The sequence below is a fragment of the Eremomyces bilateralis genome, assembly GCF_010015585.1.
Source record: "Eremomyces bilateralis CBS 781.70 unplaced genomic scaffold P152scaffold_6, whole genome shotgun sequence".
Taxonomy (NCBI): domain Eukaryota; kingdom Fungi; phylum Ascomycota; class Dothideomycetes; order Eremomycetales; family Eremomycetaceae; genus Eremomyces; species Eremomyces bilateralis.
Genome location: NW_022985072.1, coordinates 1,105,439 through 1,131,609, shown reverse-complemented (window position 1 = coordinate 1,131,609; position 26,171 = coordinate 1,105,439). Strand labels below are relative to the sequence as shown.

General features: G+C 53.1%; 12 protein-coding genes across 12 annotated transcripts; 8 read left to right on the top strand and 4 right to left on the bottom strand.

Annotated features, from left to right (window-relative positions):
• Positions 1–556: 556 nt before the first annotated feature.
• P152DRAFT_394621 (uncharacterized protein) lies at positions 557–1,457 on the top strand (the record flags this gene model as incomplete). Its single annotated transcript, XM_033676265.1, has 3 exons — positions 557–715; positions 769–993; positions 1,044–1,457. The coding sequence occupies 3 exons, from the start codon at positions 557–559 to the stop codon at positions 1,455–1,457; spliced, it is 798 nt and encodes a 265-aa protein (XP_033535587.1).
• A 1,003-nt stretch (positions 1,458–2,460) lies between these two features.
• P152DRAFT_433577 (glycerol kinase) lies at positions 2,461–4,398 on the top strand (the record flags this gene model as incomplete). The annotated part of the gene is made up of 3 exons (XM_033677465.1): positions 2,461–2,594; positions 2,667–3,828; positions 3,897–4,398. 3 exons carry the CDS (start codon positions 2,461–2,463, stop codon positions 4,149–4,151), a joined length of 1,551 nt encoding a protein of 516 aa, XP_033535586.1. The 3' UTR covers positions 4,152–4,398.
• Positions 4,399–7,049: 2,651 nt separating this feature from the next.
• Positions 7,050–8,259, top strand: P152DRAFT_299083 (uncharacterized protein). Its single transcript, XM_033675070.1, has 4 exons — positions 7,050–7,564; positions 7,617–7,642; positions 7,792–7,872; positions 7,926–8,259. Exons 1-4 carry the CDS (start codon positions 7,449–7,451, stop codon positions 8,207–8,209), a joined length of 507 nt encoding a protein of 168 aa, XP_033535585.1. The 5' UTR covers positions 7,050–7,448; the 3' UTR covers positions 8,210–8,259.
• Positions 8,260–9,640: 1,381 nt separating this feature from the next.
• On the bottom strand, positions 9,641–10,534 carry P152DRAFT_299090 (uncharacterized protein). The gene has a single exon (XM_033675071.1). The coding sequence runs from the start codon at positions 10,292–10,294 to the stop codon at positions 9,737–9,739; it is 558 nt and encodes a 185-aa protein (XP_033535584.1). The 5' UTR covers positions 10,295–10,534; the 3' UTR covers positions 9,641–9,736.
• Positions 10,535–11,357: 823 nt separating this feature from the next.
• Positions 11,358–13,324, top strand: P152DRAFT_414469 (uncharacterized protein). The gene is made up of 4 exons (XM_033677027.1): positions 11,358–11,626; positions 11,680–11,983; positions 12,035–12,554; positions 12,609–13,324. Exons 1-4 carry the CDS (start codon positions 11,541–11,543, stop codon positions 13,151–13,153), a joined length of 1,455 nt encoding a protein of 484 aa, XP_033535583.1. The 5' UTR covers positions 11,358–11,540; the 3' UTR covers positions 13,154–13,324.
• A 101-nt stretch (positions 13,325–13,425) lies between these two features.
• P152DRAFT_448325 (uncharacterized protein) lies at positions 13,426–14,238 on the top strand (the record flags this gene model as incomplete). Its single annotated transcript, XM_033678047.1, has 4 exons — positions 13,426–13,491; positions 13,588–13,634; positions 13,696–13,949; positions 14,075–14,238. 4 exons carry the CDS (start codon positions 13,426–13,428, stop codon positions 14,236–14,238), a joined length of 531 nt encoding a protein of 176 aa, XP_033535582.1.
• A 505-nt stretch (positions 14,239–14,743) lies between these two features.
• P152DRAFT_298924 (uncharacterized protein) lies at positions 14,744–15,495 on the bottom strand. The gene has a single exon (XM_033675068.1). It carries the CDS (start codon positions 15,339–15,341, stop codon positions 14,955–14,957), a length of 387 nt encoding a protein of 128 aa, XP_033535581.1. The 5' UTR covers positions 15,342–15,495; the 3' UTR covers positions 14,744–14,954.
• Positions 15,466–17,744, top strand: P152DRAFT_298930 (uncharacterized protein). The gene is made up of 2 exons (XM_033675069.1): positions 15,466–15,520; positions 15,580–17,744. The coding sequence occupies exon 2, from the start codon at positions 15,649–15,651 to the stop codon at positions 17,737–17,739; it is 2,091 nt and encodes a 696-aa protein (XP_033535580.1). The 5' UTR covers positions 15,466–15,520; positions 15,580–15,648; the 3' UTR covers positions 17,740–17,744.
• Positions 17,745–18,229: 485 nt separating this feature from the next.
• Positions 18,230–21,340, top strand: P152DRAFT_481127 (V0/A0 complex, 116-kDa subunit of ATPase). Its single transcript, XM_033681793.1, has 6 exons — positions 18,230–18,475; positions 18,535–18,613; positions 18,665–20,124; positions 20,171–20,732; positions 20,782–21,062; positions 21,110–21,340. Exons 1-6 carry the CDS (start codon positions 18,347–18,349, stop codon positions 21,164–21,166), a joined length of 2,568 nt encoding a protein of 855 aa, XP_033535579.1. The 5' UTR covers positions 18,230–18,346; the 3' UTR covers positions 21,167–21,340.
• P152DRAFT_465704 (ubiquinone biosynthesis O-methyltransferase) lies at positions 21,256–22,338 on the bottom strand (the record flags this gene model as incomplete). The annotated part of the gene is made up of 2 exons (XM_033680645.1): positions 21,256–22,076; positions 22,323–22,338. 2 exons carry the CDS (start codon positions 22,336–22,338, stop codon positions 21,256–21,258), a joined length of 837 nt encoding a protein of 278 aa, XP_033535578.1.
• Positions 22,323–23,033, bottom strand: P152DRAFT_506710 (uncharacterized protein). Its single transcript, XM_033682491.1, has 2 exons — positions 22,731–23,033; positions 22,323–22,672 (listed from the first exon to the last, which is right to left on the bottom strand). Exons 1-2 carry the CDS (start codon positions 22,947–22,949, stop codon positions 22,502–22,504), a joined length of 390 nt encoding a protein of 129 aa, XP_033535577.1. The 5' UTR covers positions 22,950–23,033; the 3' UTR covers positions 22,323–22,501.
• P152DRAFT_414460 (Utp14-domain-containing protein) lies at positions 23,014–26,158 on the top strand. The gene has a single exon (XM_033677026.1). It carries the CDS (start codon positions 23,250–23,252, stop codon positions 26,067–26,069), a length of 2,820 nt encoding a protein of 939 aa, XP_033535576.1. The 5' UTR covers positions 23,014–23,249; the 3' UTR covers positions 26,070–26,158.
• The last annotated feature ends 13 nt before the right edge of the window (positions 26,159–26,171 follow it).

Below are 26,171 nucleotides of genomic sequence, written 5' to 3'. Positions count from 1 at the left end.
TACTGGTACAAATTGCTGTTGAGACGTTTGGCAACCAATGACGTAGGGTGGTGATATATTGGCGGGGTTACGCAGCATGCAGTGGCCCTGCATACCAAAAGAAACTCGTCTCCGCACTTCAGCTCACTATCTTGGATTCCCGTATAGGTATTCAATGTCCTTCATTGATCTGGTCTCAATTTGTACTCAAAGTGTCTTGAATAATCCATTGGAGAGCAAATAAAATAGCTGCCCAGCGGAAAGTGTCCAGAACTACATCATGGCAGCCCTTCGCTCTGCCTCCACTCGCTGCCTCCTTGCTAGTACCCTCGCCGCAACGCGAGCTCGACCACGCGCCATTCCCCAGCACATCCTCCGAACGACGACCCAATTCCGCTCCAGTCTCTACATCTCCTCCCTCCGACACCCATCACCGGCTGTGAAAGCGATATCCAACGCTCAATTCCGCCATGTCATCCGCCAAGTCAATACCAAGACCGTCAACACCAAGACGATCGGTCCATCGGCGGGTGGAAGCGGGCCATACGACAAGCGCGACGTCGAAGCGGAAGCCAAGATGCAGAAGACGACGTTGATACCGACCCCGGAGACGGTGTCGACCACGTCGTCGACGCAATCGATCCTCAGCTCGACAGGGGGTCAACAGCCACTGGCGCCTCCTTCTGGCATAGAGGAACCCGACATTGATATGTTGGCGGCAGTCCGATCTGACATAGTATGACCTGCAAGCACGACAGTGACGAACAAACCTAATAGATCCCTTCACAGAACACCATTCAGGACACGTTCTCGCTGAAAGCGGTGCCTAGAGACGCGATGATCATTGGTCTCGCGGGCGTCGTGCCGTACTTTGTTACTTCTGCAGGGACGTTCCTCTGCGCGAGCGAGATCATCACCGCCGACACGACGGCCACCGGCTACCTGTTCACCGCGAAAGGCGCCGAGATGTTTCTCCAAATCCTGGAACCTCTTCAGGTTGGCTATGGGGCGGTGGTAAGTCCTCCACGCACATCGTCGTTTACAGGACGCTGCTGAACAACCAGATCCTTTCCTTCCTCGGCGCCGTCCACTGGGGCATGGAATGGGCCGGCTACGGCGGCCACCACAGCTACAAGCGCTACGCGATCGGCGTGTTCGCGACGGCGTTCGCGTGGCCCACGATTCTACTAGAGGCAGAGACGGCGCTCATCTCCCAGTTCGCGGCGTTCGTACTGCTATATTACGCGGACACGGCGGCGACGGTGCGCGGTTGGGCGCCGCCGTGGTATTCGACCTACCGGTTCGTGCTGACGTTCGTGGTGGGCGCGGCGATCTGCGTGTCGTTGATTGCGAGGTCGATGGTGAAGGATAAGGTGGTGGTGCATCGGGGGCCGATGAGTCGGTTTCGAAACTTCACGGACGAGTTGAGGATTGAGAAGAATAAGGGGGAGAAGATCCAGGCAGAGGAGGGGGGGTGAGGGATGGATTGAGGGTTCTCCTGTGGCCCAAGGGCATTGAGCCGGAGATGGAGCAAAGGATGAATTAAATCGACGAACATTTCCGCTTATCGGAGGAGTTCCAGTGCCCCAAGCCCCAGAGCTTCCAGAGCATCCTTAGCGTGTCTAATAATCATCATCTGCGACTTTTCCCGGCGCCAGTAACTGTGGACCTAGTCCATTCACCCCCGGGACCCCGATGTTCCTGATTTTCTCCGCAACTTCTCAGGTACTCTCTTCGCAGCTGAACAGAATCGGACCAAGGACCAACGGCTCAACCAGAGCTTGCAATCGAGACGTTCCATCGTGATCCGGAAAAATTCCTCCCCATCAATTCCTTCGCGTTTGCCGCGTGCAGATTGACATCCATCTCGTGTTGTCGTCGTCGGTTCGTTCATCCGATATTGCCGTCGGTCGCGTCGGGTCTCGCGTGTCAGGCTACAAGGCATCGATGTGCATGGTTTGTCGGCACAGGTGACGGGAGATTCGCGTTTCGGGAAAGGATGCCGCGAGTTTGGAGGGGGAGCCTGAGGAAAAGCTCCGAATTACCCCTCGTCTCGCAGTGTCACACGCAAGTTGGCAGAAAGGATCTTCTTAAATCGCCGTCGCCGCAATGGAGGGAGCGTAAGAACGAACAAGTCGTTTGGAGGAATCAGAGTACGTTAAATGGTATGATTACCTTGCGCTGTCGCCAAGCCTACTGCTAGAAGTCTTTTCTGACGATTGCGCTGTAAGGAACTGTTCACACCAAACACCGTCTATCCAGGTACTGTCCATCAAAGCGCCTTTGTTTACATCTGTCCCACAAGGGAATTGTTGCGTATAATAGAAACTGATGGTGCGTTATAGATCAAACTTCTGGAATAGGAACTCCACGCCGTTGAGATTCTCACGCCCCATCTATCCCAATCGACGGCATCTACACACCGGCAGCAACACCGCTGTTGGAATTCCACAATTCGGACTCCATGATCAGCATCTTAATATGACATCCGAGAAGACGTTTATCGGTGCCATAGATCACGGCACCTCCAGCACGAGGTTTATCGTCTTCGATCTACTAGGCCATCCGGTTGCGAGACATCAGCAAGAGTTCAAGCAAATCCATCCCAAGTCAGGGTATGTGGAAACCGTCGGATTTCGGCCGTGGAGGCTTGCGATTCAGAACCATTGCAGCTGACGACAACATAGATGGCATGAGCACGACCCCGACGTTCTTATCTCGTCCGTCGTCGACTGCATTGACAAGGCCGTCGAGAAGTTCGCCCAGCAAGGCCACGACGTGTCGGACATCAAATGCGTCGGTCTTACCAACCAGCGTGAGACGATGCTGGTCTGGGACCGGGAGACCGGCGAGGCGTTGCATAATGCGATCGCATGGCCCGATACTCGAACCACCTCGATCGTCCGCGAACTAAAGGCGAAAGACGGCGCGGACGACCTCCGGTCCGTGTGCGGATTGCCACTGTCGACATATCCGTCATCCCTGAAGCTGCTGTGGCTGCTTCGAAACGTGGAGGCGGTTCGAAATGCCTACGATGCCGGACGCCTGATGTTCGGGACGGTCGATACGTGGCTGCTGTACCGACTCACCGGCGGAAAGGACGGCGGCGTGTTCGTGACCGACGCCACGAACGCGTCACGGACGATGTTCATGAACCTGAAGACCCTGCAGTACGAGGAGAAGCACCTCCAGTTCTTCGGTCTGGATCGGTCCAAGATCCACCTTCCGTCCATTGTGCCGTCGTCTTCCGCGACGGACTACGGGAAGTTGGGCGTCAGTCGATTGAAGGGGACTCCGATCACCGGATGTCTGGGAGACCAATCTGCTGCGTTGGTCGGCCAATTGGGCTTCTCGCCCGGATCGGCGAAGAACACGTACGGAACCGGATGTTTCCTGCTCTACAACGTCGGCAACGAGCCGGTGATCTCCAAGCACGGTCTCCTAGCAACCGTTGCCTACGACTTCGGACGCCCACTGAAGCCAGTGTACGCGCTCGAGGGCAGCGTCGCGGTGGCCGGCAGCGGCATCACCTTCCTAATGCAAAACCTCGGCTTCGCCACGCAATCCGACGACATCAATGCGCTGGCGGAATCCGTCGACGACAACGGCGGGTGCGTCTTCGTCACCGCGTTTAGCGGCCTCTTCGCGCCCTACTGGATCGACGATGCCAAAGGTACCATCTTCGGCATCACCCAGCATACACAGAAGGGCCACATCGTGCGCGCCACGTTCGAGGCCGCCTGCTTCCAGACGAAGGCAATCCTGGACGCCATGGAGAAGGACAGCGGCCAGTCGCTCGCCAAGCTGGCAGTGGACGGCGGGATGAGCAATTCCGAAATCTGCATGCAGGTAAGTGATCCGCCCCGGTGGTTTTTGACACCTGCAACGCCCAGGAACACCAGCCAACCATTTTCTAGACCCAAGCCGACCTGATTGGAATCCCCGTCGACCGACCCGCGATGCGAGAAACGACCAGTCTCGGCGCTGCCATCGCCGCGGGGTTCGGCGTGGGCCTCTGGCAAAATCTCGACGAACTGATGGCGATGAGTCGCCGGGATCGAACACATTTCGAGCCGGTGCTGTCGAAGGAGGCGAGCGCGAAGATGTTCACGCGCTGGGAGCGGGCGGTGGAGATGTGTCGGGGTTGGCTGGATACCACGGAGCAACAATGACCTCCGCACGGAACCCAGGGCCGCTCCTCACTGGAGCATGATGATTTTTTGCTCGCGTTTTTTCAAATTCATTGCGCTGTTAATTAACCAGTATTGCGCGGCGTTTCGTTCGCATGTCTCTTGATCGCAACTTGCAAGCCAGCTATGAGCCCTGCGTTGCTTACAATCGTATAGACCTATTCTTTAGTATAATGTACGTATATCGAGCGAGCGACGATGCTTCCAAATCATTCCGATCCTTACGACGCAAATATACCTCGTTAGCTCGAACCGGTCTGCGGACACGTTTCAGCAGATGGCCGAAACATCGCGGTAAGTGTGCTTATCCTATCTGTAACCTTCCCGGCGGGCCTACCATATGAGATGCCGAGTCATGGAGCCTGCAGGATTGCAGGGTAGGAGATCATGGGCATCCTAAGAATTGGGAATCGCCAGAGCTGGGCCCCGTTGGGGCGCTGGCAGTATCAACCCGATCGAAGAGCCGTCCCAAGGGTCAAGAGTGATGAGTTCTCCAATCGTAACATAGTACTCGCTACTTTTTACGACTGTCAAACTTCTCGTTGTGGATGCTCTATTCCTTCACCCTGCACAACACCACGCACGGAACCGCATTGATCCCGTAGATCCGATGTTGACATGCATAGAAACCAGAACCGTCGAGCGCCTGGCTTCGATTTTCAAGGCTAGTCATATTGCGTAGCCTCTTCCAGCGTCCAGGAATAACCAGGATGCAGCCCGAAGCCCGCAGACTTGAGACTCCCAGTCGCCGCCATGCGCCTCTAGCATACCGGTAGATTGGAGTTGGTGTAGTTAATTACAAAGATGAATTTCTTCGGCGAACGGATTACCGACGGGTTTTGCTTCGGGCCTGACAGGAACATCCAGGTACGTCTCTAAGACACTGTTGCCCAAGTTTTTGGTTGGTGGGAAATCAGCTAGACGCAATAAGGGGTCGCAAGGAGGTCCAAGATGCGGTTTTGGTTCGAGATATTGGGTCTGCAAAGTAGGTACCTGACCGCTTCACGGTACTAAGGACCGTACTTGTTTACCGGCGCTCAATACTATGCAAGTTAATAATCTTCACATTTCCCATTTCTCCGTTACCAGGGGACGCCACGTTTTCACCGTTGGGAAATAGTTGCATCCCCCTCCTGCAAGTCTGCGATCCTTCCCCAAGGATGAAACGCCAGGCTGGCCACGCTCACACTTTCATCTGCTTCCACGTGCTTTTGTTCCACTTCGTCGGGACATGGCTGCGGGAGAGTTGGGACTTGGGAAGAGGGGAAAATGGGAAATCCACGCGACACGAAACTTAAATTGTTCCGCTAACTAATGATGCGATTACGTGCATATCTTCTAATTACCGTTGGTTGGCCTTGCGACCGATTCGGCCGGACTGGCCGTTACGCTCCCCGAAAAACGAGGGAGGAACGGTCCCTATCTATCATTCCATTCGGCTTTCAGAATTCAGTTGAGTCCGGCTGTTCTGCTCTTACGCACCAGGATATTCCGTACCTTGCATGCGAGTTGCGATTAATTGGAGGATGGGAGCCACGAATTTCACGGCTCGAAACTTCGCCTGATTGCCCCGAACGCCGGCACCCGACGATACTTCACACTTGGTACTACCGTGCGGATCAGGAAACATCCATCATCCTGTTCATCCACAATAAAGTATCCCCAGTCTCCGCCGCGGCATCACCCATTTCCCAAGAATGAAGGGTCCAGCAACGGTTTGAGATCCAACTTGTAGGGGCTTTTCGGCACCTCGGCACCTTCACAAGGAGTTCACATCTGTAAAGTTCATCATGCTCAATTGCTCTCTATCGGTCAGAAAATGGGAGTGGTTAGCGAGATTCTTGTCTTAGAAAATCCAGGGCTTGATAGCTACGAGTAAGGAGCATAACGATCGGCTCTCCTGAGAATGCAGGAATAAAAATAGTGGACGTACCAGGCCACCAGTTGTATCTGTACCATAGCGAATCTAACTTTGAGGTATTTCCGTTCTGGGTACGGAATCCCGAATATCATGACGCTACAGCAGACAGACAGACCATCCTATGGCCCCAGATTCCCAGTTGACACGCTGGTCACGCCGTCACCTAGCAGCCATCCAAGTCGCTTCCAGGCTTCCTCGTCCCTCAGGTTCCTACATGTGTAGGATATGCGGGTACGCCGATCCGTGCTGTACGGTATCCAAACACCGAATGGGATACGGAACCTGGCCGTTGGATCCACAGTGCGCAACGCCGCATGAATCTCACGCAGGATTTTCCTTTCTGCATAAAAGATCTGGTGGGCGACCCCCAAGCGGGATCGGTCCGTTATCCCGTAATACATCAACTGTCAAGATACAAACCAAAAAGATAGTGGTTTGGGGACAAGACTTCATGTTACCATCTGCCTATGGCTCAATAAGATACCAACGGACCATCGTCGCGCGATGGCACCTCATCCGTCACACAGTCAAATCCAATATACGCGGAGCCGGCCCGTAGGTTAGTTAATCCTAACGAGTCGAAACACCTGACTGGTATCAGATCTCAAGAGTATCACGCCCATCCACGTAAAATTTGATTGCAGATGGTATTCGCTATGTCTCGCTTTGTGCACTCTGATGCCGTCCAGATGTCTCAGTCTTCAACACGCCACATCGGAGCCGACTCCCATACCAGGGTGATGCTGGACGGCTCTGAACTTACGCAGGTTCACATCTTCTCATCTTCTGAAAACATAGATAAGCGTGGTCAGGGCTGGATGGGATCATGATTGCGTGCCATGCTAGCCATCCGCTAGCGTTACAGCTCGTCGTGAACATGCTTCTAGAAGAGCTCTAGCCGGCTCTAGGGCACGTCATCCATGTTGCACAGCGCACAGTGTCCACCTAGTCTGCCCGGGTCAAGGCTTCCAGCAGTCATCGGGAACAGCAAGCCGCTTCCGCCTCTCGCGTTGCTGACTGTGGTTACCCTTTGAGTACGTCAGGATATACCTGGTCCTCTGACCTGATATTTTCATCTATCCCATGTATTTCATAACTTTGGGCACCGGGTTACATGACTCTGATAGACAAGACGGGCCCTGCTGCACCAGTGGGAGTACCGACTTACGATTCGTCCCGAACCGATTCCGTGCTGTTCACACTTCAAGGAGAATGATAATATTTAAAGGTTTGGCCCTCCCTCGGGAGACTAGTCTATCCGTAAGAGATAGTTGATCCATTTTCTTTCCACTCCACGCGTCGTTGCCGTGCTTCACCCACTTCTGCCATTGCCATACTTTTCCTTTTACATTCTCAAGATGTGTGATTACACCCAAGTCGAGTACGCATGTGGTCACCTTCGCTATACAGTGAAGGCCTGGTGTGTAAAGTATCAAGAAACACATCGTCGTTGTCCAGCAAATGTTGTTGCTATGTGAGTCTTTCTCACATTTCGAGCTGCCAACAGGAACTCATACGATGCGCAGTGAATACCGTTTGAATGAGAAGTGCGGTAAGCCACCCCGCAAGTCAACTTTGAAAGAGCAATTCCTAATAATCAATCAGGAGATTGTCGCGATACTTCATCGGCAAAGGGGCCACGCAGCGTGTCAGCATCATCGTCGTCCTCTTGACGAGCCTATCGTTAACCAAATTTCTTAGGCATCGCATGCGGCGGTACTAGCCATCGCAACAAAAACTTTTGCCGAATTATCGACGGTTCTCTGCAGTCTGCAGCTTCCCGTGCGTATCGACGGAATCCAACCCCCCTTGCACAGATAGTTGACATGCACCAGAGACGGAATCACACCACGCGCGTCGCGAGACCCGTTTCCTCCCACGTCAAGTGACGGGTATTACCGACTTTTCCGGAGACCTTGTACTCTGTCACGCCAGATCTTGCGATCCCTGTGTACCGCAAACTGTTCGTCGCGGAATAGCCGAGCCTCCAGTATGCGGGTCATCTGAGAAACAGCGCTGCAGTCGCCCATCCACTTTCCGGATTTCCGCAGAAATCTCGAGTATCAGGATGCGGGTTCCCGGTCGCTCGACGCTTTTGGTCACGTCGTCGTCACCTTGAGGCTCTGCGATTTCGGACACCGGACTTGCGCCCGGTCGAGCAATCAGTAGGATTTGCAACCTCGTTTAGAGCCAAGCGCCTTTTCAGTTCACTCCTGATCTAGACGATGTTTAGAGGACCGCCTTTCCCCATTCTAGGGAAACAACTTCCATATCTGTTCTTGGGGGGAACACGGGAGGCGCCATGACCTCGTCCGCCAAGTTCAACCGGTTCTATCAATGTTCTCACCTGTCGTTTCACGCTCCTCCTGTCTGAGGAATTTCTATCAACAACGCCAAAGGGAAAATGCTTACTGAGAATGCATCCCAACGTCCAGGGGCAGGGAATCTTTTCGGGCGAAATTGGCATTAGTTTCATTGTCACAAGCAGAGACGCACATGAAGGAAGCAAGGAAACAGGAACCCATTCCAACTCACGCAATTTCGCATTCTAGACCTCCGGGGTGGATTGCATGGAGGTCCGGATCACATCCGTGTTTCATGGTTTGGATATTTTGAGATTGTGCACAACATCGGGAGCGAAGTCGTCTTTTGCAATCATATGTAACATGCATGAATGCATGGTGATACATGCTTACCCCTGCAACTTTCGGTGCTCACTTGCTGCGTAAAGAGACCGGGCTTGAACACTCGCATATGATGGGCATATGACAGACACTCTTTCAGCGACCTTCAGGACCCCATTACATTCAGAAAGTTCTCCTCGTTCTTTAGCGTCGGGAGCTCTATGCATTTGTTCTGCCTGTCACAGGGAGGACCAAAGGCTGGTCCCTGCAGTGTTCGATATGTGGGCATGAGCTACAAGTCACATCGATTTGGTCTGAACATAAGATTATTTCGTCCTTCCTTGTGGTGCGATTAATCTGACTGAAGTAAATTTTCGTATTTTTGATAGATATTTCAATAGACGAAAAACAATAGATGAGCTCAGGAGCTCCTACCACTGTCTTTCTAGTCCATATGCGCTCCTACGGTCGTACGGTTAATATCATTAATCGCTCTACAACTTGGGCCAACTGAACAATATATACTGAAACAATACTTAAAGTCTTCTATTGTCTCTGTTTTCCCGTCATTTACAGCGCATACAAGCATGCAAGTAATCCGCTCTATCACATTGACATCAATATACGATGTTACATCCCCCCTTATAAATGTCCCAACGGTCTGGACTCATATATATCCACGCACCATTTCTCAACCTGGGAGCCGCCACGTTCGCATACATGGTCCTGCAGTTTGACGTCAGTTTGAGGATGAAACACCCATCAATATCGATGAGCTCTCAACAGATAAAGGAATGTTGGAGTCAATTTCCACTCTTGGTTTCGATTTGACGAACAACTAGGCCTGGAACAGTGGTTTGGTGTGCATGATGCACGATACGTAAACCAGATCACGAAGTTCCTTCCAATCACCGTGAGCTCACGGATTCGCTGCACCCATTTCTCAACCAACAGTTTGAGGAGATGTCTCAACCATTTCGCGGCAAAGCGGCCCGTGGCACGTTTTTTTTCATCGTTCATCATCAAATCAACTCCATGATATTGCAGACATGGGAAGGTCTTGTCGACATAGTCGTGTAGGGAAACCGTCTGTCTTGGCAAGAACGATAGAGCGAAGAATTCCAATTCATCCCATGCCAGAAGATTAATTGCTCAGCAAGCTCTCCGAGGAGCCGTGCCAATCCAACAGTTTTGAGAGATGCACCAAGATATTCATTCGGGGGAGGGATGAGCCCTGTAATCGGGAGCAAACAGAAACAACGAGATGGACGACGGTTGGGATTGGCAATCGGCAAGTCGTGTTTGGGACTTGAGATCGTGCTTGGGAGCGTGATGCTCGCCTGGAAATTCCTGGAGGATGGGATCCTGGATGAAGCCACAACGAGGTAGGAGCCGTCCCTCCCACAACCGTCCTCATGGGTTCCCGACGACGTGGTTTCCATCTGATCTGGCCCACATAATCCGCATCTCATGATTCTCCTTCGAAGGATTCGGCTCTTGAGCACTGAGACGGACGGAGTTGTTGCAGTTCCTATGAGGCCGTCTAACTCCAAGTCAACGAATGACTTGAACATATGCATCGTGCCCTGCTTCGGATTGTCTAAGCTGTGGCGCAATGATGCTATATGGTAGGAGATACTGATATTAGCCTTTCAGCCTCGGCGCAGGAATATTTTAGAGTGGGGTCCGAAGGTCGAGGCTCGAGTAGGACTGGATGGATGAAATGGAGACAGGAGAGCATTGGAAACCAAGGCCGTTATCGGGACGGCTTGGGCTGTGATGCCTAGGATCGAAACGAAGCCTTGTTGTTGACCATTTTACTCGGCTCTTCATAGTTAATGGTTCGGACCGGGCTATCACAAGCAATTCCATATTCTACCGACGATGAGAGCCGAACATCATGCAACAACCCTCCTCTCCCTACAAATCATATCGAACCACAAAACCGATGCTTCAAAACCTGAAACTGTTCCAGAATCCGTAATTAGCCCAAGACTTCCAGAAGCTTGTCAGATTGCGCGTTCTGCAGGGATACAGGGGCTGTCAAGATATCCGATAGATTAGGACACCTTGGTCCTTGTCACCACGAGTGCCGGTGGAAATTCCTCCCACAAGGCCACGAGACAACCAGGTGACCAGGTCACATCCTCTGGTCCTCGGGACAAGGAACCAGATGTCTGTCCATGATATGCATGCTTTCGGGACCTCGCTTGTGGATACATGTGTCGATCATTCAACTCGATACTTGAGAAATGCTCCGTTCTCGAATAATGGGGAGATCCATATGAACCAGTAAAATATCCCATGGAGCGTTATGGAGTCAAATTGAGTGACTCGCAAGAGAGAAATTACACCGATATGGAGCACAAGCAAGGAAGTAGATGAATTGAGGATGTTCAGTTCTGCAGAACGGAATGATGTGGTTGCGATGCCTGGGCTGGTCTGGACTGGAGACTGGATCTTGACAATCATTATGTCAGCAAAGCACAGTGCCTTCATGTTACCTTGAGGCTTGATGCCTTGGCGCCTAGGGAGGTTTTCATCTCAACCGCATGCGCAGTTGGACGGACCTGATTGGCTGGAAAAATTCATGATGCCATCACGGGAACGACCGCCAAACACTGTGGCCGGTGCACCACCACACCAGTTTGTTGAATAGAATTGCGATGCGACACATGGAAGAATCGTGACGTGGCAGAGTTAGTCGGCATGTCCTCTCACCCGCGAAACGGCCTGACAGCGAATCCCCCCGTCTGAAGTCTAGGCCATTGCTCTATTGCTAAATCTGTAGGAGAGCTCTCCCCTGTATCGTTTTGCTAGTTTGATATGGCATCTTCATTTAACAGAGACCATGGCCTTGGAGAAAAGAAGGAAATCGTGACATATCGTGTGCTAGTCACGGGCGCAAATACGTAGGTCCAGTCGGATCCTGAAGAGACTACACATAGCTGACGACAGTAAACAGCGGCCTTGGGTATGCCATATGCACCCGCCTCATCGAGACGTTTCTGGATGTCCGCGACCTCCACGAACACCTCCACCTCATCGTGGCGACGCGGTCCGAAGCAAAATGCGAGAAAACCATCCGATCGCTTCGAAGTCATATGAAGCAATGGAAGAACAAGCAGATCGCCCAAGGAAACGGCCGTTTGATCCAGGACCTCATCCTGAAGGAGAGCCAGGCAGACCCATTCGTCCGAGTCGCGATGAGCGGTGAAATCGTCGACCTGTGTGACCTGATGTCAGTGCGAGAATTGGCAGATAGGCTAGTAAACGGTCGAAACAAGCACAATTCCAGCGGTCCGCCAATTGGGGACAAGTTGACTAGCAAGATTGGCCATCTGGACGTGCTAATATGTAACGCCGGGGTTGGTGGATGGGATGGGATGAAGTGGCCGCAGGCTGTTAAAGATGTTCTCACAAATATGGTTCAAGCTGTCACTTGGCCGCGATTCAAAAGAAGCGTCGTCGGCACGGCTGCCGAACCTCAGTTCCAACGAACGAGTGCGGGCAGGGATTCCGAAAGCAAGACCGACACGCAGGAAAAGGTCTCCGAGCATCCAGCATTGGGGCATATTTTCTGCTCCAACCTCTTCGGTCATTATCTCTTGGGGCATTACCTCACCCCTTTGCTGTCCAAGGTGCCGACGGTCCAGGAAGCTCGAGGACGAATCATCTGGATTTCCAGCTTGGAAGCCTATGATTATGCATTGAACCTCGACGACATCCAAGGCCTGGAAGCCGAGGAGCCGTATGAGAGCTCCAAACGCCTCACGGACCTCCTCGCCCTCTCCTCCGAGCTCAAGTCCACCGCTCCGTGGGCGTCGAAGTACCTCGGGAGTTCCCCAATCGACAAGCAGATGGAGAGCGTCACCGACGGGGCCGACGAGGCAGCTGGCGAGAAAAAGTCTGAATCCAGCTCCGGAACGCCCTCCATCTACCTCACCCACCCCGGCATCTGCGCCACGGGCATCGCCGCGATGCCCTTCGTCCTTCACTACGCCATGATCGTCGTGTTCTATCTCGCCCGCATCCTCGGCTCCCCATGGCACACCGTTAGTGCGTACATTGGGGCCGCCGCGCCGGTCTACCTCGCGCTCGTCCCGCAGACGCAGCTCGACGTGAACGAGCGGACGCGGGGCCTGGGCAAGTCGAAGTGGGGGTCTGGCACGAATCGGATTGGGTCTGAGATGGTGTCGCGGACGGAGGTAGAGGGGTGGGGGCTAGGCGGGAAGATTGGCACGGATCCGGAGGATTGGGAGATGAGGAGGGAGCAGGCGGGGCCGGTGACGGTGGCGAGGGTGGTGGGGAGGGAGGAGAAGGAAGGGTTTGAGACGAGGGCGATTGAGGCGTGGAGGGAGATGGAGGGGTTGAGGGAGGATTGGGAGGGGAGGATTGAGAAGGAGTGGAAGAGGAAGCTGGATGGGGAGGGGAAATAAGGGACGGGAGTCGGATGCATATCGGCGTGTCGGTTGGGTGCTTGCATGCTTGTCCTACCGAGTCTATGCATGCTAATGTAATGAAATGTTGAGCCGGCTTGAAAACGGTTCCCATGTTTGTGGCATATGAATACATACTACATACAGAATAGAACACTTATAATAATCCCCTCTGCGTACAGAGCACCCTTCCAGTTTCCACACGAAGGAGCCGCCTCCCCCACTCACATTTGGTAAGGCCCTTTTCCGATACGCAATTCTGGTAGCTTAAGATGAACCATGAATGCTTTGCGGCGATGTTTGCTCTCATGCAAGAAATCGATGATCGACCGCGCATAGTGAGACCTTTTGGATATTGGTGGAAGTCAGGTGTCCTCGTGCCATGATTGGCCTTTGAGCCTTGCATGCCAATCTCCTGCTGCGATCAAGTAAAGTCCAAGACACCAACCAGCATTGAGGACGGAGTACCAGAAGGTACAGAGTAAGTAATATGGTATTTTCAATATTTTCTTAGCGGCTAGCTGCTTGCCAACCAGTTGCAGTGAACCATTTCTACCACATCCGAATCAAAGCTCCCTTGAGACCTCACAAATCATGCTCCATCATGCCCTTTCCCGGAATGTCGCCGCTGATGCGAAAATGTCACGGAATATTTTGAATCAGTCCAATCAGCATTTTTATCACCTTTCTGTCGTGGACGAGACTAGGGACGCCGGTCCGCCTTGCGTCGCTTGTTTCAAGAAATCGAATGCGCTGCACGGTTCCCACTTCTCACCGATGGACCCCTGGACGCGCCGTGGGTTCGGGACAGTGGTGGGCTCCTGACTCTTGGGCGTTGAATGGCTAGTAAAACCGTTGAAACTGACCTCTCTCCTGGCCCCTGGATCCTTTGAAGGTCGCGCAATCGCCTTGGACATTCAGGTCGAGATTTGAACTTCTTCGACTACGATATTGACCGAAGAGAACGCTATCGCTTTAACGGAAGGAGATACACGAGGGCGGTTGTGACGATGGGCGTGATATGCCAGGAGTCCAATCGTTCCGCAGCCGAAGAAGCACTGGAGGTTGAGGACGCGAGCCAGTGAGCAAGGAGACACGGCAATGCGGTCCCCGCATCTCAACAGGGTTTAAGATCCCAGCGTGTATTCCCGAAGCAGATGCGCAGTTCTCCATTAGGCCTTCGCACAGTCAACCAGAACGTCCGCCTGTCATGTTGATGACTTGGTGTTGATACTAGATGGCTCGGGGCAATATACTACGTACTGTGCAGTTTGCACATGGCATGGGTAATGGAACCTCAGGGCACCCTTCCGTACCAGCGCCCGACAGACTGGCTAGCTGATTCCAATCGGGCGGTCAAGCAAGGAGCCAAGTTGTGATGTATCCACTGTTCTCAGGCACTGGCGGGGTTTTGTATGGAGCTCCAGCTGTCCGATCCTTGGGGTTCAATCTTTACACTTAATTAGAAGTCCATAACCCTCCAAGGGGAGGACGTACATAGTCGAGGACGACTCAATAGTGTCAACTGTCACGCATAACGGAGTACTATTGCCAGACGAACTCGAGAAGAGAGCCGTTGCACATTGAAGAACGGAAAGGGAACTCTTAGCGTGTCTCCAGGGTTCCCTTGTCGTCCTGTGGCCCTGCCGGCCATCACGCGAACGATTGGGGAGTCCATCGCAGAGGAGGGCCGCTAAGGACGATAACTGGAGGACGCAAAAAGCGACAAATGTGCATGAATCGGCACGAAGTCACCCCCTTTGCAGAGGGCCAGGAACGCCCCTGTGGGCTGATTTTTAGGTTATCCCATTCGGATATCCGTGCATGATTCGACCACTTCGGACTTCGGACTTGGTGATGCGGTTTGCTTGATGCTGAGCGTGACTGTCCGCGGATGTTCTGCAGGTATCTTTGCTTTTGGATCGAAGACGATTTTTCTTCCTGGAGTTCCTTCTCTTTTTGACTTGTCACTTGATATTGTCATCGTTGTGCCGCTCAAATGACTTGCATGATCGCTAGAGACTGAGGATGATGGATACCTTAGTGGAAGGTTTACAGATTCGACAAAGAATTGTAAAGCAATGGTGACGCATTCAATTGCCTCATGTGCCTGTTGCCCACTACAATCAATGGCTTCAAGGGCACTTGAAGTCACAGGACAAGACAAAACGACAACCTCAGCCAGCATATCTCAACCGAAGACTTTGTTGTCTTAGGGAGAGCAGTGTAAACGTTGAACCGCAACAACGCTGATATCACATCTCCTTCGACCCTCCCCCGATCTCCTCCAGCATCGACCCCGAACATCACGATCCCTTGATGGTGTACGAGCACTTCATTGTTATATTCCTGTATAGAGTAGCAGGGGTATGTGGTTCATTCGCTCCAAGCCTCAAAAGTCGTGCTCTAATTTTATCATGATACAGTCTCTTTGTCCTACGAGCATCACTAAGGCCTGATTCTCCACCTACTTTGCCACTATAATTCACGCCACCATGTCGAACCGCTCCCCATTCAGCTCATCTCAAACTCACCTCGAGCGCACTATGTCTTCTAGCCCATCGGACACCCGATCACGGCGACGAGGCCCTCGGACTCTCCCCTCCAGTCCAACATCCCGACCAACCTCCCTCGCCGTCGAGCCCAAATCCGAATACCTTCGAGACATTCTTCGCGACAAGTCCGCCCGACATGACCGCGCCCGGTCTACACCCAGGCGGCCGGATTCCCAATCAGGGCCAAATAGTACGGCTTCCTACATCGATAGTTGGGTTGCGGCGATTGAAGATGACCACCCCAATAACCCTATACGACCTGTACGCCCACGGACGAGGAGGGCCAGCTCCGTAAATACCGCAGCAAATGAAGGGAAGATTGCCCCGGGAATCCAAAGGGGCTTGTCTATGAAAGATATGGATACGTTGCTGGATAAGCAGTCGAAGGAGAACTTTGATTTGAAGTTGCGTATCTGTTTGCAGGAAGAGAAGATGAAAAAGCTTGGGAAGGAGCTTGAAGAGACGCGAGAGATCGTCGAGGAGTCGCGAGGTCTCCGAGAAGAGGTGGCGACGTTAAAACAAGAAAAGACGGAATCGCAACAACAGATGGAGGCATTGCAAGCCGAGAACGAAGAGCTGAGGAAGGTGAATGACGGGAATTTGGCGGTCTACGAAAACGCACTAAAAGTGCTGGAAGAGCGCGGTGTGGCACTCGACGAAGCCGCCGAGATCATCCATGATCTCCAACACCGCCTGACCGAGCTAGACACCGCATACGAGACCCTTAATAGGTCTACCACTACCGCCGTCGAAGCTCACGACTCCGCGTACGCCAGCGCCGAACCCTCCATCAATCACCAGCTCTCTATACACAACCCCAAAGTCCCTGTACATGTCCGATCTCGAGACGATCTCGACCTTCCCAAAGACATCCGCCCACCAACATCCTATTATGACTCCGACTACTTCAGCGCCAGCGCTTCCTCGCCACGTACGGAGCCGAACACCCCGAGGTCACTGCCTCGGACAGGTGGAATCTCACAAGGACGATATCCCTACCCCGCGAAAGCTGGTGGCGTCAATCGCCATGCCACTGACATTACTGGCTCCCGAGAATCCATCCGCAGCAGCAGCTCGGATGGGCGAGAAAACCCCCGTGGCGCACCGCATGCTCGTGACCTCGTTTTTCAGTACGGCACGCAGCACCCACGGCCACTTACGCGAACCGTACGAACCAGCTCGCCAGTAAGAGCAAGCGGGGTAGTTGCATCCTTTGCCGAACGCCAGAAGATTGCTGGCCTGCTCCCGTCATCCTTGCTGAACGAGAGCATCGGTGGTTTCAACGCCAGCGGTCATGAAAACAATGCCGCAACGCCAACACAAAGTTCAACCGCGCAGCCATACTCAGCAGGATTGAACACGTACCCACATCCACACCCCGCCCTCCGTGCCGTCTACCTCACCCATCCCCCTGATGGCGTTTCTCGACCCCCACCCTCCCTTTCCCAGCAGAATCCCAACTCCTCGCACCCACCCATGCTCTCCTGCTCGCCCGCCGACCCCGTCAGGTCCCGCCCATCTCATCCTCCCCCGGGCCTCAAGTTTGGGGACACTGACGACGACTTCGAAGAAGGCGATACGACACTTGTACCAGAGGATGACGTTGCCGGGCTCGCCGGCGCGCTAAGTGTCAAGAGTCTGGGCAGGTATAGCGAGGGCGATGCGCGGACCGATGCAGCGACGGACGCGGGGACCGAGGTGGACGTAGATATAGGGAATCAGGGGCTAAGACGATATCCGGAGTGGCCCGGATCGTCGATGGGGATGAGCTTGAACAACCCGAGAGGCTGCGGGAAGACCGTTGGGGGTGATAGGAAAAGGAGTGTGAGTGATATGGGAAGGCGGATGGCTGCTCCTCCTGCGATGCATGGCGACCTCATCCCGGTGGAAAAGCAAGAACTCGACACCCGTCTGGGGAAAATGGATGAGAAGCGTGAAGGAAGACGCGAAAGTCGGAGGGAAAGCTTGACCAGGCGGTTAGAGCCACCGGCTGGATTTCTAAGCTTCGGGAAATTTGGGAGGAAGGGGTGAAATTGACTCATCATGGTGGAGAGGGAGATTCTGAGATTATCCAGGTGGCATTGTGAGGCGTTCCGGTCATGCTCGCGGTATGCGAAGTCGGCATTAGGAGTTCGTGTATTGTACCGATCGGAAATCGCTGATGAGAAAGACTTAGGAAAAATTCTAAGAAACCGTAACACTTCATTTGCAAGAATTTACTAGAGGCAGCTACCACAAAGCCAAATTTTAGGGAACGCAGAATAGTGTAAGCAGATTTATCTACGTGCAGGTGTGATTTACCAACATCCATTACACAACGTTGTTGCTCTTATTGATATCGTTGTTGACGTTGACGTTGTTGACTTCATTTCGCTGACGTCGGAAATTGATCGGAGTTTCGGAGATTCAAGGCACGTGACACTCGACTCCTTATCGAATGAGGGTTAGCGTATATTAATGCACGTGACATTCATGACGGCAGCTCCCAAGCTTCAGTCCAACTGTCTTAGGCAGATGCATTCTGGTGAGTGATTCAACATACAAGACCTCCGTTCTCATCGTTAACCGCCGTGTTATCCCGAAATCGAGAGGAGCAAAGCATTATCTTGGTCCTTTGCCTACGAGGCTACGAATCAAGATGGCTCCTCACAAGGATACGTTCTTCCGCTCGGCGGAGATGTCCTTGACCCAGCTCTACATCGCCAACGAGATAGGGCGTGAAGTCGTCAGCGCCCTTGGAGAGCTCGGTGTCATGGACTTCCGAGATGTATGTAGATGGAGTGCAAGTTATTGGGTGTGTATAGTGAGCTAACGGGAATCCCACAGCTGAACTCGGAAACAACTGCCTTTCAGCGAACGTTTACCCAAGAGATCCGCCGACTTGACAACGTAGAACGCCAGCTGCGTATGGAGGTCTACCATCTCTGCCCTCAATAATTTTGCTAATGCTGCTCAGGATATTTCCATGCCCAGATGGACAAAGCGGCTATTCCGATGAGATCCATCTATGAATTCAACAATACCTTCGCTGCTCCCACCGCCTCCGAAATCGACGAGCTGAGCGAAAGGGCCGGAAGCTTGGAAAACCGTATTGCATCCTTAAACGAGAGTTACGAGACTCTGAAGAAGCGTGAAGTAGACTTGACGGAGTGGCGTTGGGTGCTTCGTGAAGCTGGGGGCTTCTTTGACCGAGCTCGAGGACAGACCGACGAAATCCGCCATTCTGTCGATGACGACGATGCTCCTCTTCTTCGCGACGTCGAACAGCCTACGTTGTCCGGTGATGCCCAAGGGGAGGCATCATTTTCGGTAATGAATATTGGGTTCGTGGCTGGCGTGATTCCTCGAGAGCGTATGCCATCCTTCGAACGTATCCTCTGGCGAACGCTTCGTGGGAATCTCTACATGAACCAATCCGAGATTCCAGAGCCTATCATCAACCCCGAGACCAACGAAGAAATCAGCAAGAATGTGTTCGTCATCTTCGCTCATGGAAAGGAAATCATTGCCAAGATTCGCAAGATCTCCGAGTCTCTCGGTGCCGACTTGTACAACGTTGATGAAAACAGCGAGCTACGTCGTGACCAAATACATGAGGTCAACTCTCGCCTTAGTGACCTGGAATCTGTCTTGCGGAATACAAAGACGACTCTTGACGCTGAGCTCACTGCAATCGGTCGAAGCCTTGCTGCCTGGATGGTGATCGTTAAGAAAGAGAAGGCGGTTTACGAGACCATGAACAAGCTGTCGTACGATCATGCTAGGAAGACGCTCATCGCTGAAGCCTGGTGTCCTACAAGCGGTCTGGGATTGATCAAGTCGACTCTGCAGGATGTGAACGATCGCGCTGGGCTTTCGGTTCCTACCATCGTCAACCAGGTCCGCACAACCAAGACACCGCCCACATACGTCAAGACGAACAGGTTCACTCTGGCGTTCCAAACCATCATCGATGCTTATGGCACCGCCAAGTACACCGAAGTCAATCCTGGTCTTCCTACAATCGTCACCTTCCCATTCCTGTTCGCCGTTATGTTCGGCGACTTTGGACATGGCCTCATCATGACCCTCGCTGCCTGTGCGATGATATTTTTTGAAAGGAAGCTTCTCCGAAGCAAATTGGACGAGCTGTTCTCGATGGCATTCTATGGCCGATACATCATGCTCATGATGGGAATTTTCTCGATCTACACCGGTCTCATTTATTGTGACGCATTCTCCAAAGAACTGGCCATCTTCCCTTCCATGTGGAAGTGGCCAACAGATTTTGAAGTGGGCGACAGTGTTCAGGCAACGCGTGTAGAGGGCTATACCTATCCATTTGGCCTGGATTGGGGCTGGCATGACACGGAGAACGATCTCTTGTTCTCCAACAGCTACAAGATGAAGCTCAGTATTCTCCTCGGATGGGCCCACGTAAGATTCCCCTCGTTTGTTTTTGATCCAACGCTAACCAGTCTAGATGACATGTTCTTTGGTCCTCTCCTTCGTAAACGCACGGCACTTTAAGAAGCCAATCGATATCTGGGCCAACTTCGTCCCTGGCATGATCTTCTTCCAGTCGATCTTCGGTTACTTGGTCTTCGCCATAGTCTACAAATGGACCATTGATTGGTACGCGATTGGCCAAGCCCCGCCCGGACTCCTGAACATGTTGATCTACATGTTCTTATCTCCCGGCACGATCGAAGCGCCTCTTTATCGCGGCCAAGGGACTGTTCAAGTCATTCTCATCCTCCTTGCTGTCATATGCGTTCCTATTATGCTCTTCCTGAAGCCATTCTATGAGCGATGGGAGCACAACCGCGCACGTGCTTTGGGATATCGCGGCATCGGAGAGAGCACGCGAGTCAGCGCCTTGGACGATGACGACGATGAAGAAGGCCAAACGCTTAACGGTGGCCGGGACAGCTATGGAGATGATGACGAGGGTGTGGCTATGATCACTCAGGATATCGATCAAGGCGAGCATGAGGAGTTCGAGTTCTCCGAGGCTATGATCCACCAAGTCATCCACACCATTGGTATGTCATATCCGGCTCTTCTGCAATTTCCTGCTAACTCTGACCACAGAATTCTGCCTCAATTGCGTTTCTCATACTGCGTCTTACCTCCGTCTTTGGGCCCTTTCACTTGCTCATCAGCAGCTTTCCATCGTGCTCTGGGACATGACCCTCAATACTGCATTTAGCATGACCGGTGCCAAGGGAGTCTTTGCTACTGTCTGCCTGTTCTACCTCTGGTTCACACTCACAGTGTTCGTCTTGTGTATCATGGAAGGCACGAGCGCTATGTTGCATAGTTTGCGTCTCCACTGGGTTGAGGCCATGAGCAAGCATTTTATTGGGGATGGGGTGAGTACTCTCTTGAATATTGCCGTGCAATCGCTGACCATGACCAGATTCCCTTCCAGCCGTTCAGTTTCAAGATATTATTAGAGGAGGAGCCGATAGAATGATTCCGCTCTTGATTTTCCTACAGTAGTGTACATATAGATCTGTATAATTCCGATCCCAGATTTTGGTCGAGACAACCACCATGAACCATCTATATCTTTTGAATGCCGAAGAAGTAGTTTCCCACGCTCTCACTTCCTGGAACTTCCTTCCATCCCAACCCCGGGACGTAGACGACCCCCATGGTTCTCGAATTCGACCATCCATCTTGCTGGGCGAACCAACCCCGCAGCTCGCTATCATTGATATATTTATTCCAATCGTGGGTGCCTTTCGGCACGATCCCCACGATATCCTCCGCGATGAGGTTCGTAGTCAACCAGCTCATCCACGTCCGCGAGATCGTGCTCATGATGATCCATCCACCCGGTTTGACTAGCGGCATGACCTTCAGTAAGAAGGACGACGGATACGGCACGTGCTCGATGACCTCGAAGACCGTGACGATGTCGTATTGCTCCGCCTCGCTTGTAGGGACCGGCAGCTTCTCAATCGCCGTGTTTATGTAGGTCAGCCGCCCCGGCTCCATCAGCAGCGGATCGCGCCTCGCGTGATCTTTGGCGACCTGGATGACCGACTCCGATGGGTCGATGGCGGTCACGCTGGCGGTGTGCGACTGTCGCGCCGCGCTCTCGGCGAAGATTCCGCCGCCGCACCCTATATCTAGGTATCGCAGTTTTTTGTGTGGACGAGCTTCGGAGGATGCCCGGCATCGGGTAATGAAGTCGTGGCGGAGAGGGTTCATGAGGTGGAGAAGTCGAGATGGGCCATGGGCGTCCCACCAGCTGGAGGCCAGCGCATTGAAATGGCTTATTTCGGTATGGTCGACGGAGGTGGGGATATTGCTAGCATTGTTTCTCGGGGTACCCGAGTGGAAATGTCGGGTGGATGGGTATCTTCCAATGTAGAACGCTCGAGGGCGGAGAAGCACTGCTCGGAGGATCGGCGTCAGACGAGTCTTGGACGCCATCGGAGGAATCTCGAGGTTGATGTGAAAGGAAACGGCCAGGTTATGGAGGGGAAAACATTTCGATTATACGTTGGGCATAGGGACTATTATAGTTGCTCAAAGGCGAGCCATGTTGTGGTGGGTGAGTTCAAAAAATGTTCCAGCATTGTGTTCTGGGCGAGTTCTATCACGACATAAATATACAGTACCAAGCCCTGGTGCCATGGATATGCCGTCCAAACGCTGGATTCCGTAGCCCCTCCAACAACTCTAACATAATTTTACACTGGATTCAAAACGCCGTCCCATATGCAAGTTATCCCCTTGCCCGGTTTAATGCCAATAATTCGCGCCTCTTCGCTCTCAATTCGTCCAGCCTTCCTGTTCCTCACTCCTCGCCTAACTCCTTCTTCCACCGATGAAGGTAAAACCTCCCACTCCACCTATCTTTCATGTAGGGATATTTCTCGTCATAGTAATACGGGTTCCTCAGCGTGCGCGGCTTGTCTGGATTCGAAGTAGAGGCGATTCCATGTCCTCTTGCAACGAAGGGCGTGAGCTGAAGGATAACCTGGTTTAGCGACGGATTCTGGCATCGTTCAACCCGGCGGACTCACCATGCAATCATCGAGGTACATCGGACGCACATATGTCCGCACCTTCGAGTAATCCACTCGGTAAATCGCGAAAGGGAATCTTGGCCGACCGTCCGCGTGTTGATTGAAATGGCCCATCGATCCGGTTCCTGTGCCTTTGTAGAAGCCTTTCCTGGCCCTCTTCGTGGTCAGGGCGAGGCGGCGAAGAGCCCGCGACAGCGGCATAGTCGGTGTGAACATTATGGAGGGATGAGAGAGCGTCGGCGGGTGGACCGCAGGACGACAATTGAACGGTTGACTGACAGCCGATACGTTAACCTGAATCCTGATATCTCAAGGGAACCTGATATCTAGAATTTGAAGAATAGCGGGTTTCACGTGACCGTGCACGTGACCTACAGGGATTAGCTTTCAGGGTTCAATTCTTTCCCTCGAAATCTTGGCAAAGGAGTTGGAATTTCGACTTAAAATTCCCTTGATCCCGTTTTCGAACAGCGGTACCCATCATTATCAGCACTCTCTTTCGAATTTTACCTCAAAATGGCACGGCGGATCTCTAGACCATCTGGTACTACACAGCCGAAAGCTCCAAAGCAAAAAAGGACCAGCGCTGCACAAAAGCGAAGTTTGAATGCCTTCTCGCTTGCCGGAGCCGAGGAGGCGGAAGACGTACGAATTCCCGCACATCGACTAGGCCAGCTTGAAGATGATGAGGCCCGGCACCCTAAGCGAAGACGTATTGAGGACGAGGAAGAGGACGATGAGTCTGAGAAAGAGCAAGCACGCAGGGAGCGCTATGGTTCCATTTCTGAGGGCGAGGATAGCGAGGGCAATACCTGGAAGATGGGATATGTTAGCGCCGATGATGATAGCGAAATCGACAGCGACGAAGCCTTTGGCGAAAGCGATGAAGAGCGATTCGCCGATTTTACTTTTCGAGCCAGCTCAAAGAACCGCAAGCGACCGCAAAAGAAGGCGAGAGACGAGAAGGACATAAACCTGGACGAAGACGACGAGCAGATGGGTTCCGATAGCGACGACTCGAGCCTGGGCGAAGATGCTGTCGACCTTGCGACTATGCTTGACAACTACAAAGAGGGTTCCGACAGTGAGGACGACGAATCTGCCGGTTCAGGGGACGAGGAGTCAGAAGGATCGGACGACGCTTCTAGCGAAGACGAAGATTCGGATGCGGAAGAAGACGAGGACCAAGATAAAGAGAAAATCACTCAACTACACGATCTCATCTCGTCGATGCAGCCTCAAGAGATGTCCAAATCAAAGCAATCCCGTGGTGTGGATCGATACGAACATCAACCCATGTCGGCGTTCGGCATCACCGCGAACAAGAAGCTGACTATCGATGATTTGCTACCAACAATTGCCGACCCCGCCATGAGGAAGTCGCTGAAGAGCATGGCAAAAGACAAACCTGCGAAAGGTGCATTAGGAAAGCTCGAGGCCCCCCTTCCAAAGCGCAAGCAGGACCATATGGATCGAGTCGCTGCAAACGAGAAGGCAAAAGAGACGCTGGACCGATGGGTTGAAACCGTCAAACAGAACCGTCGTGCCGAACACCTCCAGTTCCCCCTGCGCGACCCCAACGCCTCTGAGCCATTTGGAAAGACCAAGCTGCTCCCTGCGGACGCCACCACGCCTCTCAACGATCTAGAAAGTACCGTGCAGAACATTCTCCGCGAGAGCGGGCTAGTCTCAGCGGATGGGAAGGCGGACGAAGAAGCAATCAAGCACTTCGAAGAGCTGCAGGAGAAGAAAATGTCCGTGGACGAGGTCCTCGCGGCGCGCGCGGATCTACGAAGGCAACGCGATTTGCTGTTCCGCGAGGAGATCAAAGCGAAACGCCTCAAGAAGATCAAGAGCAAATCCTTCCGCCGCGTTCATCGAAAAGACCGCGAGCGGGCTGCGCAGCAGGAGAAGGATGCGCTGGCCGCTGCGGGCTTGTATGACTCGGACGAGGATCGGGACAAGAATGATCGCCGGCGGGCAGAGGAGCGGATGGGTGCGAAGCACCGGGAGAGCAAGTGGGCGAAGGCGATGAAGGAGAGTGGTCGGTCGGTTTGGGATGAGGACGCAAGGGGAGGCATCGTGGAGATGGCCCGTCGCAATGAAGAACTACGGAGAAGGATCGAGGGCAAGACAATCCATGATGAGGCGAGCGACATCGGGTCCGAGTTTGATGATGACGAGGACGATGACAGCGATGATGACGAAACCGCGAGGAAGAAGATCAATTCAACGCTATCTAGACTACAGGACGCTGATCGGGACGCTGGCTCGGGCTCGACACTCGGCTCGCTAAAGTTTATGCAAAGAGCCGAGGCGGCAAAGAAGGCCGAGAACGACGCGGCGATCGCGGAGCTTCGCAAAGAGTTGGACGGGGATTCCGGCAGCTCGGACAGCGATGCGGAAGCTGGTCCGTCCGCTGGGCGCATGAAGTTCGGGCCTGCATCAGAGATCGCTCCTGGGGTCATTTTGAAAAGTCAACGCAACGAGTTCGAGGAGCCGGACGCTTCGGATCAGGAGAAGGAGCAAGGCCAGACTGACGACGTAGTCGTCACTGAAAAACGCCAAAAGAAGGGTAGCCGTGCTCAGCCACTCAGAAACGCGGCGAAGGAGAAGCCCGAAAAGCATGACTACGTCGAACTGGTCGTGGAGGACAATCCATGGGCTCCAACCGTGGCTCCGGGCAAGGGCAAGAAATCGAAATCAACGTCTTCCGCTGAGAAGATGGGACCGTCCACCGATGTCCTCTTGCCTACTCCGAACGGATCCAAACCCAAAGCGACAGCAAACGGCGCGCGACCTACCAGAACCAAAGAGGCGGTCGATATCCGCCTGACTGAAGATGCGAACGAATCCGACTCCTCAGACGACGGCCTCACCGACGCAATGAAGCGCAACCACGCGCTCGTGCAGCAAGCGTTCGCCGGCACGGACCTCGCAGAAGATTTCTCCAAGGAGAAGCAAACGACCATCGCCGACGAAGACGACAAGGTGGTCGACAACACGCTTCCGGGGTGGGGCAACTGGGCGGGCGAGGGGGTGAGCAAGCGGGAGAAGGCAAAGGGGAAGGGACGGTTCCTGACGAAGGTGGAGGGGATCCGGCCGGAGGCGCGGAAAGACGCGCGGCTGAAGAACGTGATTGTGAACGAGAAGCGGGTGAAGAAGAACGCGGCGTATCTGGCGTCGACGCTGCCGTTTCCGTTCACCGACAGGGATGAGTACGAGCGGAGCATTCGAATGCCGATGGGGAGGGAGTGGTCAATGGACAAGCCGAAGCCGAGGGTTATGGTCAAGCCTGGGAAGGTTATTGCGCCGTTGGAGAAGCCTCTTTTGTAGGATTTTAAGGCTGCTAGGAAAAGTACATCAATATATCAATGATAATGGACCAAGCCGTCCGGACTAGGGAATATTCCAAAGCAATTTCTAAGTTCCTTAGGA

Coding starts and splice junctions, on each gene's coding strand:
- P152DRAFT_506710 (XM_033682491.1), bottom strand. CDS start 22,949: ATGTTCACACCGACTATGCCGCTGTCGCGGGCTCTTCGCCGCCTCGCC. Junction 22,673..22,730: donor TGTACCTCGATGATTGCATG/GTGAGTCCGCCG, acceptor GTTATCCTTCAG/CTCACGCCCTTCGTTGCAAG.
- P152DRAFT_299083 (XM_033675070.1), top strand. CDS start 7,449: ATGTGTGATTACACCCAAGTCGAGTACGCATGTGGTCACCTTCGCTAT. Junction 7,565..7,616: donor CCAGCAAATGTTGTTGCTAT/GTGAGTCTTTCT, acceptor TACGATGCGCAG/TGAATACCGTTTGAATGAGA. Junction 7,643..7,791: donor CCGTTTGAATGAGAAGTGCG/GTAAGCCACCCC, acceptor CAAATTTCTTAG/GCATCGCATGCGGCGGTACT.
- P152DRAFT_299090 (XM_033675071.1), bottom strand. CDS start 10,294: ATGCATATGTTCAAGTCATTCGTTGACTTGGAGTTAGACGGCCTCATA.
- P152DRAFT_414469 (XM_033677027.1), top strand. CDS start 11,541: ATGGCATCTTCATTTAACAGAGACCATGGCCTTGGAGAAAAGAAGGAA. Junction 11,627..11,679: donor CTAGTCACGGGCGCAAATAC/GTAGGTCCAGTC, acceptor GACAGTAAACAG/CGGCCTTGGGTATGCCATAT. Junction 11,984..12,034: donor GAGAATTGGCAGATAGGCTA/GTAAACGGTCGA, acceptor ATTGGGGACAAG/TTGACTAGCAAGATTGGCCA.
- P152DRAFT_481127 (XM_033681793.1), top strand. CDS start 18,347: ATGGCTCCTCACAAGGATACGTTCTTCCGCTCGGCGGAGATGTCCTTG. Junction 18,476..18,534: donor GTGTCATGGACTTCCGAGAT/GTATGTAGATGG, acceptor GGAATCCCACAG/CTGAACTCGGAAACAACTGC. Junction 21,063..21,109: donor AGCATTTTATTGGGGATGGG/GTGAGTACTCTC, acceptor GACCATGACCAG/ATTCCCTTCCAGCCGTTCAG.
- P152DRAFT_414460 (XM_033677026.1), top strand. CDS start 23,250: ATGGCACGGCGGATCTCTAGACCATCTGGTACTACACAGCCGAAAGCT.
- P152DRAFT_298924 (XM_033675068.1), bottom strand. CDS start 15,341: ATGCTGGCTGAGGTTGTCGTTTTGTCTTGTCCTGTGACTTCAAGTGCC.
- P152DRAFT_298930 (XM_033675069.1), top strand. CDS start 15,649: ATGTCGAACCGCTCCCCATTCAGCTCATCTCAAACTCACCTCGAGCGC.